This window comes from Coenobita brevimanus, chromosome 11 (assembly GCF_032717465.1).
Source record: "Coenobita brevimanus isolate Jiangsu-jjx chromosome 11, ASM3271746v2, whole genome shotgun sequence".
Classification (NCBI taxonomy): domain Eukaryota; kingdom Metazoa; phylum Arthropoda; class Malacostraca; order Decapoda; family Coenobitidae; genus Coenobita; species Coenobita brevimanus.
In genome coordinates this window covers 11,634,096-11,654,095 of record NC_136964.1, presented here as the reverse complement: position 1 = coordinate 11,654,095, position 20,000 = coordinate 11,634,096, and the positions used below count along the sequence as shown (strand labels likewise).

At 42.2% G+C, this 20,000-nt stretch overlaps 2 protein-coding genes across 2 annotated transcripts in view; both read left to right on the top strand.

Annotated features, from left to right (window-relative positions):
• Nucleotides 1-13,112, top strand: part of LOC145411183 (uncharacterized) — a 19,736-nt gene extending 6,624 nt beyond the window's left edge. The window contains exons 2-8 of the mRNA XM_080281240.1: nucleotides 6,362-6,517; nucleotides 6,783-6,940; nucleotides 7,202-7,370; nucleotides 8,001-8,108; nucleotides 11,851-11,946; nucleotides 12,063-12,326; nucleotides 12,903-13,112. Coding sequence (XP_080137366.1) covers nucleotides 6,362-6,517; nucleotides 6,783-6,940; nucleotides 7,202-7,370; nucleotides 8,001-8,108; nucleotides 11,851-11,946; nucleotides 12,063-12,326; nucleotides 12,903-13,112 — 1,161 coding nt within the window. The remainder of the gene's footprint in view (nucleotides 1-6,361; nucleotides 6,518-6,782; nucleotides 6,941-7,201; nucleotides 7,371-8,000; nucleotides 8,109-11,850; nucleotides 11,947-12,062; nucleotides 12,327-12,902) is intronic.
• A 5,363-nt stretch (nucleotides 13,113-18,475) lies between these two features.
• The window catches only part of LOC145411175 (putative RNA-binding protein 46), a 9,540-nt gene continuing 8,015 nt past the window's right edge, over nucleotides 18,476-20,000 (top strand). The window contains exons 1-4 of the mRNA XM_080281232.1: nucleotides 18,476-18,616; nucleotides 19,170-19,373; nucleotides 19,615-19,754; nucleotides 19,949-20,000. The exon at nucleotides 19,949-20,000 is cut by the window's right edge and continues 192 nt beyond it. Of these exons, the coding sequence (XP_080137358.1) occupies nucleotides 18,476-18,616; nucleotides 19,170-19,373; nucleotides 19,615-19,754; nucleotides 19,949-20,000 (537 nt within the window). The remainder of the gene's footprint in view (nucleotides 18,617-19,169; nucleotides 19,374-19,614; nucleotides 19,755-19,948) is intronic.

Here is a 20,000-nt window from a genome sequence, read left to right as displayed (position 1 = left end):
TCAACCTAGTTACACACACACACACACACACACACACACACACACACACACACACACACACACACACTCTCTCTCTATGTATGTGTATATGTATGTATGTTTGCACGTTATGTATTTATAAGTCTGGTGCACATTCTTCACCTCTCTCTCTCTCTCTCTCTCTCTCAGGGCCCCATAGGCTAACCACCCAATTAGCGCTAATGTGGACCGTCCTTATCTGCCTACCTTCCATGACCTACTTTAATAATGTGTTGGTTAGCATTATTATTATTATTATTTTTTCATTCTTCCTCCCTCCACACCATTTTTAAACCACTACTCTCTCCTCTCTTCCTCCTCCTCCTCTTCTCTCTTCTTCTTCCTCCTCCTCCTCCTCTTCTCTCTTCTTCTTCCTCCTCCTCCTCCTCTCTTCCTCTCCTCTTTTTCTTCCTCCTCCTTTTCTCTCTTCTTCTTCCTCCTCCTCCCTTCTTCTCCTCTTTTTCTTCTTCCTCCTCTTCTCTCTTCTTCTTCCTCCTCCTCTCTTCCTCCTCCTCCTCCCTTTCTTCCCTCTCTTCCTACCTGTCCTCTATTTCCCTCCTTCTTCTTTCTGACCTTCTCTACTCTCTACCCCTCCCCCCCCTCTCTCTCTCTATTTGCCAATGTATGTATGCATGTATGATACCAGAATGTATGTGTATATGTAAGTATGGTCACGTGAGAGTATGAAAGAGTAAGAGACTGAAGGGTAAATTTGACTAGTAACCAAGGAGACTGAAGGGTAAATTGGACTAGTAACCAAGGAGACTGAAGGGTAACTTTGACTAGTAACCAAGGAGACTGAAGGGTAACTTTGACTAGTAACCAAGGAGACTGAAGGGTAACTTTGACTAGTAACCAAGGAGACTGAAGGGTAACTTTGACTAGTAACCAAGGAGACTGATGGGTAACTTTGACTAGTAACCAAGGAGACTGAAGGGTAAATTTGACTAGTAACCAAGGAGACTGAAGGGTAAATTTGACTAGTAACCAAGGAGACTGAAGGGTAAATCTGACAAGTAACCAAGGAGACTGAAGGGTAAATCTGACTAGTAACCAAGGAGACTGAAGGGTAAATTTGACTAGTAACCAAGGAGACGCCCCGGCCACATACCCCACAAAGAGTAAAGAGTGTAGAGTGAAAGGATAGGCTATAGAAGGGGTTTGGAAGGGTTGGTTTAAGCGAGAATACATTATAACATATGTGTGGGGTATCTCTCTCTCTCTCTCTCTCTCTCTCTCTCTCTCTCTCTCTCTCTCTCTCTCTCTCTCTCAAACCACCATAGACAAAAATGGAAACCAATATAAGGTCAACGTACTGAAGGGGTTAAATCTCTTCTTCTGTCATGCACACCACGCCCACCTCTGTCTGTTTATTGATTAGAGAGAGAGAGAGAGGGAGAGAGAGAGAGGGAGAGAGAGAGAGGGAGGGAGAGAGACCTTATGCCTTTATTTTTACACTAGGTAAAAATAGGTGAACATGTATAAATAGATGGAGAGACAGACAGACAGACTGAGGGATAGATAGATAGATAGGTGGACACTGTAAACAGAAAAACAGAGGGACTGTGTGTGTGTGTGTGTGTGTGTGTGTGTGTGTGTGTGTGTGTGTGTGTGTGCTATTCTCTATCTCAGTCCCCGCTCTCTCTCTCTCTCTAATCGTTACGCATTAAGTTGTTATGGTATTAACCCTCCTCCCCCTCTCACTCACTCTATTTTTCTCTCTCACTCCCTCTTCCTTTCCTTCTTTCTTTCTCTCCCTCCCCTCCTCCTTCTCTCTCTCTCTCTCTCTCTCTCTCCTTCCTTCCTTCTCCCCCTCATCCACTCTTTCCTTCACTCCCCCCTCCCCCCCTCTCTAATCACCTTCCTCCTCCCCCCCTTTTTCCTCCCTTCTCTCTCCCCCTCCTTCCTGCCTCTTTTTTCTCCCCTCCTTCCCTCCCTCCTTCCCCTCTCCATTTTGCAAGACCTATATTGCTTCTGTGTGTGTGTGTGTGTGTGTGTGTGTGTGTGTGTGTGTGTGTGTGTGTGTGTGTGTGTGTGTGTGTGTGTGAGAGAGAGAGAGAGAGAGAGAGAGAGAGAGAGAGAGAGAGAGAGAGAGAGAGAGAGAGAGAGAGAGAGAATATGGTCACCTCAAAAGATTTATAATGATGATGGCCTGCCTCCCCCTCCCTCTCCTCTTCCTCCTACTCCTACTAAGGTAACCAGGCCATAGAAGGTGAAGGTAGATCAGGCTTGGTTAGGTTGGGTTAGGGAAAGTAAGGTTAGGTTAGTTACGTTAGTCTAGGTTAGCTTAGTTAGGGTGGGTAAGGTAAGGTAAGGCTAGGGTGGGTAAGGTAAGGTAAAGTAAGGTAAGGTAAGGTAAGGTAGGGTAAGGCAGGGTAAGGTAGGGTAAGGTAGGGTAAGGCAAGGTTAGGTTAGGTTAGGTTAGGTTAGGTTAAGTTAGGGTGGGTAAGGTAAGGTAAGGTAAGGTAGGGTAGGGTAAGGTAAGGTAGGGTAAGGTAAGGTAAGGTAAGGTAAGGTAAGGTAAGGTAAGGTAAGGTAAGGTAAGGCAAGGTTAGGTTAGGTAAGGTAAGGTAGGGTAAGGTAAGGTAAGGTAAGGTAAGGTAAGGCAAGGCAAGGTTAGGTTAGGTAAGGTAAGGTTAGGTTAAGCTGAGTAAGGTTAGGTTTGTCTGGATTAGGGTGGGTAAAGTTAGGTAAGTCTAGGTTAGGGTAGGGTAGATTAAGTTAGAAGAGACTAGAATAACTTAGGTTAGGATTTATAGGGTTAATGGGATTAGGTTAGAGTGGGTGTATTAGATATGATTAGGATTTGTGAAGTTAGGCTGGGTTAGGTTAGGTTAGGTAAGGCTGGAGTGGATGGGAGAGGAGGACTGAAGAGGAGAGAGGAGAAGAGAAGAAGGGAAGGGAAGGGAGGAAGGGAAGAGAATAGAAGACAAGAGAATAGAGAAGAGGAGAGGAGAGGAGAGGAGAGAAGAAAGGTGAGTGAAGAGAAGAGGAGAGGGAAAGGGAAGGGAAGAGAACAGAAGAGATGAGAAGAGAGGAGAGAAGAGGAGAGGAGAGAGAAGAGGAGAGGAGAGAAGATAGGAGGAGTTGAGGAGAGAGGAAGGGAGGGTAAGAGGGACAGTGTTGTATCGTTTAATTGATTCAGTTACTTTAGGTTCTGTGAAGAGGAGGAGGAGGAGAAGGAGGAGGGGGTGGTGATTAGAAAGGAGGAAAAAACAGGAAGGAATACAGAAGCAGAGAGGGGGAGAGAGAGGAGAAGGAGTGGAGGGAGAATGTTGGAGGGAGGAAGAAAAAATGAGTGGAGCAAGAGGCAGGAGGGAGAGGGAGAGAAGTAGGAAACAGAAATGGAGAGAAAAGAGAAGGGCAGTGTGGTGAGAGAGAGAGAGAGAGAGAGAGAGAGAGAGAGAGAGAGAGAGAGAGAGAGAGAGAGACTGATTACATGAAACACTCCTGCCACTTCAACCAACCTGAGTAAAAGCGGAGAAATTACTCTCTCTCTCTCTCTCTCTCATGCCATTCCACCACCTTCCCACCCCTTCTCCACAGAACAGCTATAAAAAACTAAATCAATCAATCGATACTCTCTCTCTCTCTCTCCCTCTCTCTCTCTCTCTCTCTCTTTCATGAAATATTCATAAATATATACTACACATAAAATATATAAACAGACATAAATACATACCACATATACGTGCACATAGATGGATAGATATAGACAGACAGATAGATAGATAGATAGATAGATAGATAGAGAGAGAGAGAGAGAGTATAAAAGCTCCATCTTTTCCCTCTAAGTAAAAGCTTAAGAAACTATTTATATGGAAATATATGTTGATATTATTAAGGTATTAGAAGGGAGTGGTGGCTGCAGGAGGAGGAGCGTAGTAACATCAAGAACAATAATAATAATAATAATAATATCAATAATAATAATAATAATAATATCAATAATAATAACTGAAATGGCTATACTAATACTATATAATAATAATAATAATGACAAGAGCAGGAAGAAATACAATACTAACATCGACCAATAATAATAATAATAATAATAATAATAATAATAATAATATTGAACAAGAAGGAGGAGGAGTTACACAGATGGTGATAATTAGTGAAAATAATTATGATAAACTCTAAGGATTCTACTCCCCATAGTTCACTACCTCCAATATGTGCACAGGATAACCACTACAGTCCTAAGTTCCATACTAGTACTACTACTACTACTGCTACTACTACTACTACTAACAGTCGTAGTAGTAGTAGTAGTAGTAGTACTAGTAGTCGTAGCAGTAGTAGTAGTAGTCGTAGTACAGTAGTAGCAGTAGTCGTAGTAGCAGCAGTAGCAGCAGCAGTAAAATGGTCACAACAATGTTAAGTAATGCCGTAATGTAACTACCTATGTCTATCTATCTGTCGATCTATCTATCTATCTATCTATCTATCTCTGCTATGGGTTTAAGGAGATTTAACATATTTTAGAACGAAAAAATTGGAGGGATTATTTGTTTCTTTTCGACTTTGGTTGACTCGAATGCACTCACCCGTCAGACGTAAACAAAGGAAGGAAGGAAGGGAGGGAGGGAGGGAGAGAGAGAGAGAGAGAGAGAGAGAGAGAGAGAGAAGGCTTTAATAGGCATGGATACCCAAACCACACAGACCTTATTGTGTATGTGTGCTGACCAAAGACGAACCACACACACACACACACACACACGCATATATACATACAGTCTGCCGTAAACACAGCATGATACGCTTTTACGAGCCTTCTAAGAGTACTCTCTCTCTCTCTCTCTCTCTCTCTCTCTCAACTACCTATCCTCTATCCCTCCCTTCCTCCTTCCATCCTTTCCTTCCCTCCCTCCTACTCTCTCTCTCTCTCTCTCTCTAATTTTCCCTGCCTTTGTTTTTCTGTTCATCGTTTTCTTTAAAGGTTGTTTATATGCGACAGGGGAGACTATACTGAGAGAGAGAGAGAGAGAGAGAGAGAGAGAGAGAGAGAGAGAGAGAAAGAGAGAGAATGTAGGTAGGAAGATGGATAGGTAAACAGACAGACACACAAATTAACAGATAGATTCCACAGACAGACTGATAGATAGATGGAGAGATAAACAGATAGAAACAGACAGACAGATAGATAGCAAAGAGGAAAAAAATTGAAAACAGATAAAAGAAATATAGACGAGAAATTACTGAAAGAAAATATAAGCCTAAGTAATCTCTCTCTCTCTCTCTCTCTCTCTCTCTCTCTCTCTCACCACTTAACCTTCCATTCTTCTTTCCTTTTGATCTAAGAGAGAGAGAGAGAAGGGGTGGAGGAGAGGCTTTGTGTAGGTGAGGGTGAGTTTAGGTAAGTGTGTCTTTAAAGTGAGAGAGAGAGAGAGAGAGAGAGAGAGAGAGAGAGAGAGAGAGAGAGAGAGAGAGAGAGAGAGGAGGAAGGAGAAAAGAAGGGAGGTTTGGAAGGAGGTAGAGATGAGAGGGAAAGGAGAGGAGGAGGAAGAGGAGGAGGAGGAGGAGGAGGAGGAGGAGGAGGAGAGAACAGGGGAGGAAAAGATAGAGAGAAGGAGAAAGTTAGCCAAAGTTACCTAGACACACAGACCTTCCTTCCCTAGGGCGGTGATCCTGCCTTAACGTTAATGGAAAGATATGGGACCTAGTTATGGGAGTTAGAGAGAGAGAGAGAGAGAGAGAGACTAACGATAATGTAGTAGTAAATATAATAATAATAATAACAACAATAATAATAACAATAATAATAATAATAATAATAATAATAATAATAATAACAAAAACAATAATGACTCACGTGTACATGAATGCGTGTATGTATATATATGTGTACATGCATGTATGTGTAGGTATGTACGTATCGTAAAATGAAATAAGCCTGTCTAAAATCTCTCTTAAATTAACCACATCCCACCTACAATATTTACATCATCATCATCATCATCACCATCGTTATCATCATCATCATCATTATCACAATTATCATCATAGTCATTACCATCATCATCATCATCATCATCATCACCACACCATCATCATCACAATCGTTATCATCAACAACATTATTATCATCATAGTCATAACCATCATCATCATCATCATCATCATCGTAACATTATTTTTCACTAATATATAAGCCAAGAAACTACAAAGGTACTGATCTCTGTCTGTCTGTCTGTCTGTCTCTCTTTCTAACACTAACCATAATTTACATAACACCCTCTCTCTCTCTCTCTCTCTCTCTCTCTAACACTAGCCATATATAACCTCTTACCCTCACCCCCCCTCTCCCTCTCTCACCACCTCACCTCTCTCTCTGGTACAGGTCAACGTGGCAGTGGATCTCCGCAGTTCGTCCACGCCCTTCACATTCCCCCACTTGGGCACTAAGGCTGCACTGGTACCCCTGCCCCTGCCCATAACTTGTGATGCCGCCATACCCAGGCTGTGGGAGGTCAGGGCGAGAGTGGATGACATGAAGGTAAGGTCAGGTGGGGTCACGTTAGGTTGGGGTAGGTTAGGCTGGGTTAGGTTAGGATAGGTTGGGTTGGGTTGGGTTGGGTTAGGTTGGGATGGGTTGGGTTAGGTCAGGATAGGTTGGGTTGGGTTAGGTCATATATGGTCAGCGAAAAAAATATTGGATAAAACACAATATTTCTGGATACAAATGTTAAATTATTGAGAGAGAGAGAGAGAGAGAGAGAGAGAGAGAGAGAGAGAGAGAGAGTACACTATTATTACCTCAGGCGTCAGCGGAGGCGGTGGTGTCATACGGGCTGGTGTGGTGGGCTTATAAAATGCTGCCTTCCTCCTGGGCTCGCACCCTTCTCCGTCGCCTGCACACACGAACCTCACTGCAATACTCCTCCCTGCCTGGCCCCTCGACTTCACTGCTGCTTGGCGGGTGAGTCCACTAGTAGTAGTAGTAGTAGTAGCTATCATTATTATTATTATTATTATTGTGGTGTAGTGTAGTGTGGTGTTGTGCTGTGTGGTGTGGTGTGGTATGGTATGCTGTGGTGAGGTGTGGTATACCGTGGTGTGGTATGCTGCTGTGTGGTGAGGTGTGGTATGCTGTGGTGTGGTGTATCGTAGTGTACAGTAATTAGCTATAACAATGTACAAACCAAACTCCAGTACCTGTAACGTAATGTACACTCCCCAGGTACACAGTGAAGCACATGTACAACGTGTCCCCGCCTCGGTGCCCTACGCCCGTCAGTGTTACAGTGCTCACGTACGCTGATCAAGTGCACGTGTCGGTGGCTGCACGGAAATCACTGCCAGCTGCACATACCATCATCAACTCTATATTAAAGGAATTTGAGAATCAGGTGAGGCAAGTGCAAAATTACAGTGTTCATTACTAATATTATAATTATGTTTTTAAGCTGTGTCATCATCATCACCACGATCATCATCATTATCTCCACCATCATTATCATCATCATCATAACTATCATCATTATAAAGTAAATGCTCCACGTGAAGGATTTTGAAAAGCAATTAATGAAAGGAAAAATATATTAGATAAATGTATATATGTGTGTCACCCTCGAAAAACCATATATATACCTGTCACTCGAAAAACCATATATATACCTGTCACTCGAAAAACCAGATATATACCTGTCACTCGAAAAACCATATATATATACCTGTCACTCGAAAAACCTTATATATACCTGTCACTCAAAAAACTTAATATATTTCTGTCACTCAAAAAATGTACCAAAAACACGTACATTTAAAATAAGGTTAATTTTACAGTTCTGCATCAGATTTAAAAATATGTGATATATAGCAGTGGAATTATAATCGCTAACTTCACCCAGCTATATATAATCTAAACTAACCTAAGCTAGATATATAGAGAAAGACATACAGATAAATATAGATAAAGATAGATAGATATATAGATACACACGCAGATAGATAGACAAATAGGTATACCTTTGTTGCAGTGTGTACAGATGTCAGAGCTGCTGGCAAACAGGCGTATCCCAGGCGAGCAGCGTCGAGGAATGGTGTATCCCCTGGGCGAGTTGGGTCATGGGCAGACCCTGGATGATGTGAGTACTGGATATATACTACTTAACACTTTACTATTATAAGGCTACTACTGCTATTTAACACTACTATTCTACTGCTGCTACTTCTACTACTGCTTAACACTACTATTCTCATGCTACTACTGCTACTTAACACTTTACTATTCTGCTGCTACTACTACTAATACATAATACTTTACTATTCTGATGATGCCACAACTACTACCATAAATACCTGTACTACTTTTACTATGCTGCTACTACTACTACTGCTATAACTCACTACACTACCACTGTTCTTGTATTTAACCTGAACATTTTCCTTACTCTCTCTCTCTCAACTCTGAAATCTGGCACCCGACAAGACAGCCTGACAGATAAAGACAGCTTGATACATAGAGAGAGAGAGAGAGACCACCAACCCAAGCCTCCCTCCTTCAGACATCCCTCCACTTCATCCTTCCCTCCTCCTCTTCAGCCTCCCTTCAATTTCACCTCCGTTTTCTTTGCATTAAATATTAAATGGGAAAATAATAGCTTAGTTCAAACAATCTTTTTTTTACTGGTTAATATGTATGTGATATAAAGGCTGTTTTGTAGTTCATTATTACTTCCACTACTACAAGTATAAGTAGACCTACTGTTACTACTACTACTATTGCTACTACTTCTATTCCTACTACTCTGCTACTACTCTATTACTGCCACTACTATCAATACTATCATCATCACTAATATCAGTAGTAGTAGTAGTAGTAGCTGCAGCAACAACAGTAGTAGTAGCAGTGGTAGTAGTGTCAGTATCAGGATATTACAACTACCCTAATATTTCCCCAAAAGTCAAATACTCAGGAAGCTTGGGGTCCAGGTCAACAGAATAATTAAAACAGGTAAGCAAAGCCATTAACACAATCTACAGGTAAAAGATATCAAACTAAATACCTTCAGCTATAATGTATGGAGGCAGAGTATGAGGGAATTTTAGACCGAAAATAATAATAATAATAATAATAATAATAATAATAAGGATTGAACTCGCGACCCATCATCCCTGGTCTATTAGTCTAACCACTTGAGAATTATTAACGTAAAATTATATACCATAATACTGAACTGACTCAAAGCATCACACAGGACAGTAGTAGTAGTAGTAGTAGTAGTAGTAGAAGGAAGGAATAATGATGCAACAACATTGAGTCATAATATGGGTATGTGGCATTGTAGGAGTTGAGGGAAAATAAAGGCTGGAAGAAACACGGAAATATCAAGAAGAGAGATAGGAGAGAAGAGAGGAAGGACAGAAGAGTTAAGAGGTAGGGCAGAAGAGGAAGAGAGGTAGGACAGACGAGGAAGAGCGGTAGGGCAGAAGAGGAAGAGAGGTAGGACAGACGAGGAAGAGAGGTAGGGCAGAAGAGGAAGAGCGGTAGGGCAGAAGAGGAAGAGAGGTAGGACAGACGAGGAAGAGAGGTAGGGCAGAAGAGGAAGAGCGGTAGGGCAGAAGAGGAAGAGAGGTAGGACAGAAGAGGAAGAGAGGTAGGGCAGAAGAGGAAGAGAGGTAGGGCAGAGGAGGAAGAGAGGAAGGGCAGAGGAGGAAGAGAGGTGGGACAGAAGAGGACAGTAAGGAGAGAAAGCCTGGAGACAAGAAGGCCCCTTTTAGTCGCCTCTTACGACAAGCAGGGATACTGGGGAAGTATTCTTTACCCCCCTCCCCAGGGGTTGGAATAGAGGCAGTGGATCCGTCTGGCAATATCAGTGCCACTACATCAATGTGTTCCTCAATTACACACACACACACACACACACAGTCGAAGCAAAAAGGCCATTAGACTGAAATTAAATCCACTCTAAATTTCAAACAAAACGAAAACACTTGGAAAACTTCAATCGTATAAAAAAAAAAACTGAACAGATCTTTAGCAACACTTTTTGAGTTCTGTTAAAAATTCAATATAATTTTTTTCGGCCTAAAATTTTCCCGGGCAATGGAATGAGATCTGAAGCCCTGCAGGACGAGGATATCATTTGCATTTTTTCCTGTTTTCTTTTTTAATGGCAAACTGTTTTATTTTTTGTTGATGCCACACGCTTTTGCTCTGCCTGATAGTCCCCTGGTGGTGATGGGATGCTACACACTCCATATTAACTTTTTTCAATCCACGATCACGCTTTTCTTTTTAGTTATACATTCTTGTTACTGCTGGCAATAATTTTATGTACCCCTGTGTGTGTGTGTGTGTGTGTGTGTGTGTGTGTGTGTGTGTGTGTGTGTGTGTGTGTGTGTGTGTGTGTGTGTGTGTGTGTGTGTGTGTGTGTGTGTGTGTGTGTGTGTGTGTGTGTGTCACCTAGCTCAGTCTAACTTTATATAACCTCACATAATCTCACCTAACCTCCCCATACCTAACCTAAATTATTCCAACCCAACCTGACCACCAACCCTAATCAATCGCAGCCTAACCCTATCTGCAGCGACCTAATCTCACCCAGTCTCACTTAACCTGACCATATCTAGCCTTCCCCCACCCAGCCAAACCTAAAATGACCTTAATGAATCCAACCTAACCCAGCCTAACCTACCCTAGTACAAACCAAAGAAAACATATCTAAACAAACCTATTCTAACCCAGTCTAACCTAATCTGTCTATACCTAATCCAACTGAACCCAACCCAACCAATAATGACCCAGTCCAACCAAACCCTGCCTACAGTGACCTAACCTAGGCTGATATTGGCTATTCATTCTTTAAGATTTACAGGCCTGTGAAAGTCACCCTCAAAGTTTCGCCTGTTGTGTGTGTGTGTGTGTGTGTGTGTGTGTGTGTGTGTGTGTGTGTGTGTGTGTGTGTGTGTGTGTGTGTGTGTGTGTGCGCCGCATACCCAGAGCCTAAATCTGACCAGTAGCTAAGGAGACCGAAGGGAAAATTTGACTAGTAACCAAGGATACATGATCCTGACACACATCCCAGCAAGTTAGGGTAGGGTAAAAAGAATTCGAAGAAAGACCTGAATTTAGATGAAGTTAGAAAAAGTAGGCTTAATGAAGTGACTACATTATGACTCTCTCTCTCTCTCTCTCTCTCTCTCTCTCTCAACTTTTTAAATATCTCAAAATGTGTCCCATATCATTGAATGAATTAAAATAGATTAAATTAAGCTTCATATATGACAGAAGACTAGGTTAAATTTATGGCATGGTTAAGTTATAATTATTCTTAGTAGCAGCAGTAGTAGTAGTAGTAGTAGCAGTAGTAGCAGCAGCAGTAGTAGTAGCAGTAGTAGTAGTATCATCACCATCATCATCACCATTACTACTACTACAATTACTTGCCTACCACTACTGCTGCTACTACTACTACTACTACAATTACTAGCCTACCAGTACTGCTGCTGCTACTACTACTACTACTACAATTACTAGCCTACCACTACTGCTGCTGCTACTACTACTGTTACTAGCCTACCACTACTACTACTACTACTGCTACTACTGGTGGATTTCTGCCATATGTACAAAATTGCACAGGTTCAATTTTATACATATGTTGCCAGGACACGGCACGGGGAGCCAATCCACCCTGTGTCCCTGGTGCTGCTTTGATTTGATTGTTTGTGAATGATGATGATGATGATGATGATGATGATGATGATGATGATGAGGAGGAGGAGGAGGAGGAGGTCGATGATAATGATGATGATGGTGATGAGGAGTAGGAGGTTGATGATGATGATGATGGTGACTCGTTTCTCTCATTTTTCTAATCTCAGTTGCAGGAAAAACTTCGTCGGGTTCAGACGGAGCTTCAGATGGTGACCCAACAGTGCGAGGTTATTAGCCAACAACACCGTTATTACCAACAACAGGTAGGGTTGAGCTGGTCTGTTTGTCTTATACACACACTCATACAAACAGAGAGAGAGAGAGAGAGAGAGAGAGATAATAATATTCGGTGCTGAGGAAGGGTCGGGTCTCTTTCCAGGAGCCAGAGGGTGTCGAGAATGAAGACTCGTGTGAAACTGGCTTACTGAGCAGAAGCAGAAGCAGCAGCAGCACCCTGAGCAGCGGCAGCAGGGGTAGTGGTACCCAGGGGTGTGGCATGCGAAGGTCCCCCAGCAGAAGACAGCAGGAGTTGGGCATAAGAGTGCAGCAGCTGAAGGAAGAATTTACTGAACTGCTGAGTGAGATACGGAGAAGGAAGAGTCTGACAGAGGGAAGGCCTGTGGGTGTGGCCATACAGACTGAGGTGAGAGGGGAGGGATGGAGGGAAGGTGGAGAGAAGGAGGGAATGTGGAGATATAGTAGGAGGGAAGGAGGGAAAATGGAGAGAAAGAAGGAGGGTAGGAGGGAAACTGGAGAGAAAGAAGGAGGGAAGAAGGTGGAGCGAAAGTAGAAGAGAGGGACGGAGGGAAGAGGAAAAGAGGAAGGGCAGATGGTACGGAGGTATGAGGGAGGGAAAGAGGGAAGGGAAAGGAAGGAAGAAGGAGGGAGGAAGACGGGAGAGGAAGGGAGATAAAAAAAAGACTACAACTTCTAAAAATAAAAGGAAAAAAGAAAAAGAGAGGAAGGAAGAAAACAGGTACTTTCACAGCATCAACTTAGTCACAGATTTTGAAAGACAGAGAGACAGCAAAATACAAAAAAAAATAAATACAATAAAACAGACACGAAGACAAACATGAAGAGACACAAACAGACATAAGCAGGCAGACAGACAGACACAAAGACAGAAACAAACTTAAGCAAACAGACAGAAACATAAGAAGGCAGACAGAAACATATATAGACATACAAACTAATCTCTCTCTCTCTCTGTCAACAGTTAGAAGAGGAGGACTGCGAATTTAGAAAACCTCGGAAACGGGCTCTCTCGGCGGCGTCCACCTGGTCCACAAGCTCCTCAGGAAGCAGTGAAGTGTCGTCCTGTATGGCCCGCCCCCTCACCACGCCCACCCAGCCCGCCCTTCCACCCACCCCGCCTGTGCCCATCCACCGCCAGACCAAATCTCTCCTGGTGACTGATATTAGCTGAGATACTGATGCCCGTCTCAGTACCTATTTATTTCTGATCCAAGCCTCTACCTCCTAGGGCATGGCTGGTGCTAACGGAAGGATGGATCTAAGGCGAATCAAATCGTTTGGTGAAGGCAAGGGAATAAATCTGAGTGTATCTGGCGCATGGAAGAAATCAACCCGGTGTACGCAAAAAAATAAAAATAAACAAATCACAACGAATTAGCAAGATCCTGTGGTGTCTGATGGAATACTTTTCAAATTGGCAAGAAAAAAAATCGTCTCTTTTTGGAAATAAGAATAATATTTATATCTCAGCATAAATAAAATCAAGTACTTCTCAAAAATAAATTCCAGCGTTGACGAGAATAAAATCGTCTGTTCTGGAATGAAAAAGAAATCGAGAAAGATCATGAGAAAAAAAAACGATTACCATGATTTACAAGTCACTCAAAATCGCCATGGGTCACCCTGATTTGAATGCGTTAGTGCGTAAGGCAACGAATAGTGAGACAAGCATAATACTGATGAGGATAGAATAATCACTTTTAATATAATCGTACCCTAATCAAATAATCTCTGTAATATCAAAGTAATTTCGCACAGGAATTATAAGTGTAATAATAGTACTGCCTAAAATAACTTGTAGTAGTTGTTCAACCCTCAAACAGCGACTGGTATCAAAAGAGGTTCAAAATTCCCGCCAAAAATATGAATTGTCAATCGTGGTATGGTTAAGGAAGTTGTTCTATGATTATACTGTTGACTGTTTCAATTTATATTTCCATTTTTACTTAGATAGGTCTGAAAAACGTTAAAGTTATTTAAGATATTTAGTTTAGATAGAAGTTCAAATCTTTGCATGAAGACTGTCATTATATACTCTTAGTCAGGCTTCTTTGAAATAGTTTAGAGTTAGGGTTACAATTCAGATTTTTGGCAGGAACAGACGTAAACAACATGACTGGATGTTTGAGGGTTCACCTGTTAATTGAAAGTGCCTTGTATATGTGTTTGTTAGCGTACACCCCATCCTGTATAACTTCACTGAGATATAAGTGTAATTCCTATACTTATTTCACTCTAACTTGGCTTAAAATTGCCATCTCTCCATCTTGAATACTGTGCTGTAACAATACGAGTAAAAACTTGAGTATGATGCTAGTCACGATGAAGTGCTTTGGAAAGGATGCAGAGCCGTAGCATTGCCCCTTTCTGAAAAATTGTCATCTCTCCATCTTGAATATTGAGCTGTATAGATTAACACTATAATGCTAGTCACGATGAAGTGCTATGGAAAGGATGGAGAGCGGTTGTATTGTCTGCCACTGAACTACATAAGTTGCAAAAGGGCGAAAATCTGGGCCAAGTTAGGGTGAAAAGAGTATAGGTACAAATAACTAGGAGCATAATATCACTCTACTTTCTCAATATTTATAGATGTAGGGTTTTAGAGACAGATATCAAAGTCTAAACCAGTTCCAAACACGTACTGAACACCTTTTAGTGGGGCTGTATTTTCGTCAGTTGAGGAAGCTCCCTAACACCTTTTCCTAGGCGATTTATTCTGCTTATTAAACCGAACAATCTTCTCTGTGTTATGTTATTCATCCAACGTCGCCCTACTCTGCATAAATATCATACAAAAGGATATTCGTCAGCCATATCCAAAAAATAAATCGCTATGGAAGAGGTGTTAGGGAGCCTCCTTACCCGACGAGAATACAAGTCCTGATATCTTAAAAAAATGACCTAAATGTTAAAAAGGACAAGGAGATGGTAAGATGCATTTCTGAGATGTAAATATGATACACGGAAAGACTGGGGTGTGAATATGGACTAAATTACACACACACACACACACACACACATTGATGAGATTAGGACCCAAGTAATTCTAGCACTTTTAATTCAATATTGGAGTTGCGAGAAGAGGAGGAGGAGGAGGAGGAGGAAGGAGGCAAGGAAGGAAGGAAAAAATAAATCTCACGGTACACGCTGCACATCCTAAAATAATAATAATAATAATAATAATACCAGAAGATCCTTAGCAACGAAGGCAAATTGATCTTAAAGTCTATTTCCATATGTCGACCTTTCTCGCTAGTGCTTCAAAGTAACGAGTAATCCGTGGTAATATTTTTAACAGTAGCAAGTAACTATAGCCCCGTTACCGCTAAGTGCTTAAAAGTAGCGATGAATCACTGCTAATATTTTCAAAAGTAGCGATGAATCCCTGCTAATATTTTCAAAAGTAGCGATGAATCACTGCTAATATTTTCAAAAGTAGCGATGAATCCCTGCTAATATTTTCAAAAGTAGCGATGAATCACTGCTAATATTTTCAAAAGTAGCGATGAATCACTGCTAATATTTTCAAAAGTAGCGATGAATCCCTGCTAATATTTTCAAAAGTAGCGATGAATCACTGCTAATATTTTCAAAAGTAGCGATGAATCCCTGCTAATATTTTCAAAAGTAGCGATGAATCATACTCTCGTTATCGCTAAGTGTTTACAAATAGCGGTTACTCCTAGTGCTAGTATTTTTAAAAGTGACATTCTCTTATTCAAATGTACATAGATATATATACATATTTTATAACTTTCTCTGTTGTTATAATTCGTGTTAAATAATGTACATAGCAAGATATATATACTCCTTTCACTCTAACTTGGCCTAAAATTAACAAATATGATGCTAGTCACGAAGAAGTGCTATGGAAAGGACACAGACCCGCCAATATGATGCTAAACATGAAAAAGTGTTATGGAAAGGATAGAATCGAACAGACACTTAAATTATGATGCTAGTCACGAAGAAGTGCTATGGAAAGGGCACAGAACTGTAAATATGATGCTAGTCACGAAGGAGTGCCATGGCAAAGACTCAGAACCGAAGACTGACACTAAATTATGATGCTAGTCACGAAGAAGTGCTATGAAAAGTAGGCAGAACAGTAAGTCTTTTCTTCCTCCCAACCTTCGCAAAATCAGCTGCAAAAGGACGAAATTCTGGGCCAAGTTAGAGTGAACAGAGTACAGTATTCAGGCAGCTCAATTTAGTGATATTAATGGCTATTAGTAACAAATTACCAGTTTGGCTAGAGTAATTTTAACATTCCCTAGCACCTCACCCTTAGCGATTTGTTTTATGTACTGTATATGTTATGGATGCTGAGTATGGCGATGTTGGAAGGACTTACTTGACAAACTAGGACAGTAAGGTGTAATAAGCAAAATAAATCGCTTAGGAAAACGTGTTAGGGATCTAGCCTATATCTAATTCCTAGCACCTCTTCCTAAGGGATTTATTTCGGATATGGGTGGCTGGTATGCTCTTGTCGTTTATTTATGCAGTGTATGGCGATGCTGGAAGGATTTATGTGACACAGAAGAGGACGGTAAGGTGTAATAAGCAAAATAAATCGTCCAGGAAAACGTGTTAGGGATCTGGCCTCTATCAAACCCCCTAGCACCTCTTCCTAAGCAATTTATTTTTGGATACGTCCGGTTGACATCCCTTTGTACGTTATTTATGAAGAATATGGCGATGTTCGAAGGATTTATGTGCCAGAAGAGGACGGTACGGTATAATAAGCAAAATAAATCGCTTAGGAAAAGGTGTTAGCGATCCAGTAAATATCAAGTCTATCCTGATTAAAAAAAAAAAAAAAAAAAAAAGCTCCCTAACACCTCTTCTTTAGCGACTGATTCTGCATCTTACACCTAATTAAGACAATGACGTCATGCAGAATAGTGAGATATTGACGAGGAGAGTATGTGAGTGAGGTGGAGGGGGGGGAGAGGGAGGGGGAGGCCAAGGATGAGATGGAGGGATGGGGTGGAGAGGTATATGAGAGAGGGGAGTGTGAGCTGGGAGCAGGGCAGTGAAATGGCGAGGGACAGGGCGACATGGAGGCGATTTGTTTATGGCCACCCCTTACGGGATTAAGGCGTCTGGCAATAGATAGACAGATTTTGCTCTAACCTGGCCTAAAATTGCCATCTCAGTAATATACGGTGCTAGTCACGAAGAAGTGCTATGGGGAGGATGTAGAGCCGTAGTACTGTCTTTTTCTGCCACTGAGCTACGTGAAATAAGCTGCAACAGGACGAAAATCTGGGCCATGTTAGAGTGAAAGGAGTACTGTCATATGGATTTGAACGAAGAAATATGCAACTCAGTGTCATAATAATAATAATAATAATAATAATAATGATAATAATAATAATGATAATAATAATAATAACTATGCATAATGTATAGGTATAAAATAACTGATCTTTGCCAGCTGAGAGAGAGAGAGAGAGAGAGAGAGAGAGAGAGAGAGAGAGAGAGAGAGAGAGAGAGAGAGAGAATCTGACATAATATTTAAACATTAATTTTTATGGCATAAAAAATGTTTAGAAAATATCTCTCCACTAAACACTCATCCAAATACCTTGTGTGTTCAGGGTACGGCTCAGTCTGCTGGTGTGGGCGTCAGTGCGGCAGTGGGAAATATAGAAATGATGCAGGATAGACACTGAGAACGCTGACTGTCTGCTGGTGTGGGTGTGGCAGTGGGGATAGGAACTGAATAAATGATGCAGGATAGACACTGATAACATTGACTGTCTGCTGGTGTGGGCGTGGGTGTGGCAGTGGGAATAGGAAATGAGTAAATAGCTTTCCATGTAAAAACTGCACTCAGTTTACCCCAGCCTGGCATAAAATATGATGCTAGTCACGAAGAAGTGCTATGGAAAGGATGTAGAGCCATAATACTGTCTTTTTATGCACCTGAGTGACGAAATAAGCGGGAAATGGGCCAAGTGAGTATGAAAGGAGTAGATATGTTAAAAATGAATTCCACGTGACTATCATATTAAAAAAACACTGAGTTATGTATTTTTTGTACTATCAAATAAAAAGACATTACAGAAATAAATATGGTTTTTTTACCTTCTATATTTCGTCCTCCTTCGCGTCGTGGCACTGATATACCTGGACGGTGGAGCTGCCTGGTTATGCAAACGCCCCTCAACTCCCTCTCTATCCCCCCAAAAGAGGATGGTGGACTGACTGAGAGGGTAACTTCAGCCTGCACTCCACTGGGTTCAGATTCCCCTGGGGCTGCAACTACTACTACTACTATTATTACAATTATTACTGCTGTTACTACTACTACTGCTACGATACTATACTACTATCTGAGAGAGAGAGAGAGAGAGAGAGAGAGAGAGAGAGAGAGAGAGAGAGATCTAGCCAGAGAGGGGTGGCAATGGAGGTGTAGCGCAAACGCCCAGCCTGTATAATCAGCCGCGATAAGATAAGGCTCTGTGGGTCCTGGCAGAGCAGTTGCCGTGTTATTGGCGCTACAGACGCGGCACAGACACCATGACGAGCGGCCGAGAAGGGGGCACAGACACGCCCACAGACCACACCACCACCACAGACCAATCTTGTGTGTCGCAGATTCAGGAAATGTCGCAGAGTTTGAAACAGCTGCTGGAGAGGACGAAATACCCGCTTGTGCAGGTAACACCCACGATAGCACCCTTTCCTGAGCGATTTATCCTGCATTTTATCATTTTACTGCATTCCACACCTTCCACGCCTCCCAATACCTTTTCCTGAGCGATTTATTGTGCATCTTAATCATTTTACTACCTTCCACGCCCCCAGCACCCTTTCCTGAGCGATTTAGTGTGCATTTTTATCATTTTAGTGCATTCCACACCTTCTAGGTCCCTCTCTCTCTCTCTCCTAAGCGGCTTATTATGCAGAAACCTGTTAGACGGAATCAAATACCCGCTTGTACAGTAACTTAATAATCTTCTTTACTTGTACCACACGTCTTCCACTGCTCTCCATGCATTTAGGGGGCAGTGGTGGTCCAGTGGTCACCGATGTCGTCTCTTGTTTAAAGAAGAGCGAGATCGAGCCCCCGCTTTGGTCGGGCCCAGTCTGAAGTACATTTCAGTAAAACAGACGCTGCTGATCACAAAACTCACCGACATGCCGTCAAAACACACACACACACACACACACACACAAACCCCCTCTCTCAACCTACCCCTCCACCCAACAGGAAAACGGTCAGAGAAGGTATGGTCCGCCTCCTGAGTGGAATGGTCCGCCGCCTCCAAAGGGGTGTGAGGTGTTTGTGGGCAAGATCCCGAGGGACCTGTTTGAGGATGAGTTGGTGCCGGTGATGGAGAGGGCCGGCAGGGTGTACGAGGTGAGGCTCATGCTGGATGCCGCCGGAGCCAACAGGGGATATGGCTTTGTGCAGGTCAGTGGCAGCAAGTCTGTCCCCCCTTCCCTCTCTCTCTATACGTGAAATACCGGTAATACTGATATGGAATTAATTAGTGCTATAGCATAGTGTCTCTCCTTGTCCTATTCTCTCTCTCTCTCTCTCTCTCTCTATTCATTAAGCACACACACACACACACACACACACACTTACTTCTCTCTTCCCCCTCCCCCTCTCCCACTGCTATCCTATTTCCTGTTCTCACTCTCTCCCCCAGTACTGCACACGCCAGGAGGCCCAGACCGCCCTGCGTTCACTAAACAACTACGAGGTGCGGCCGAAACGCTACCTCGGCGTGATGCGTAGCGTCGATAACAACAGACTCTTCGTGGGAGGCATTCCCAAAAGCAAATCAAGGTAAAGCGATTAGTGTTTGGTTATAACTGATGATGATAATGATGACGATGAGTGATGATGGTGTGGTGGTGGTAGTAGTGGTAACAGAAGTAGTAGTAATAATAACAATAGCAACAATAACAATAATAGTAGTGGCAGCTGTACTATATTACTACTAACAATCCAACTAACACCACCACACTCCTGGCCATCAGCTCCGAGGTGTTAGAGGAGATGCGCAGAGTGACGGAGGGCGTAGTAAAGGTG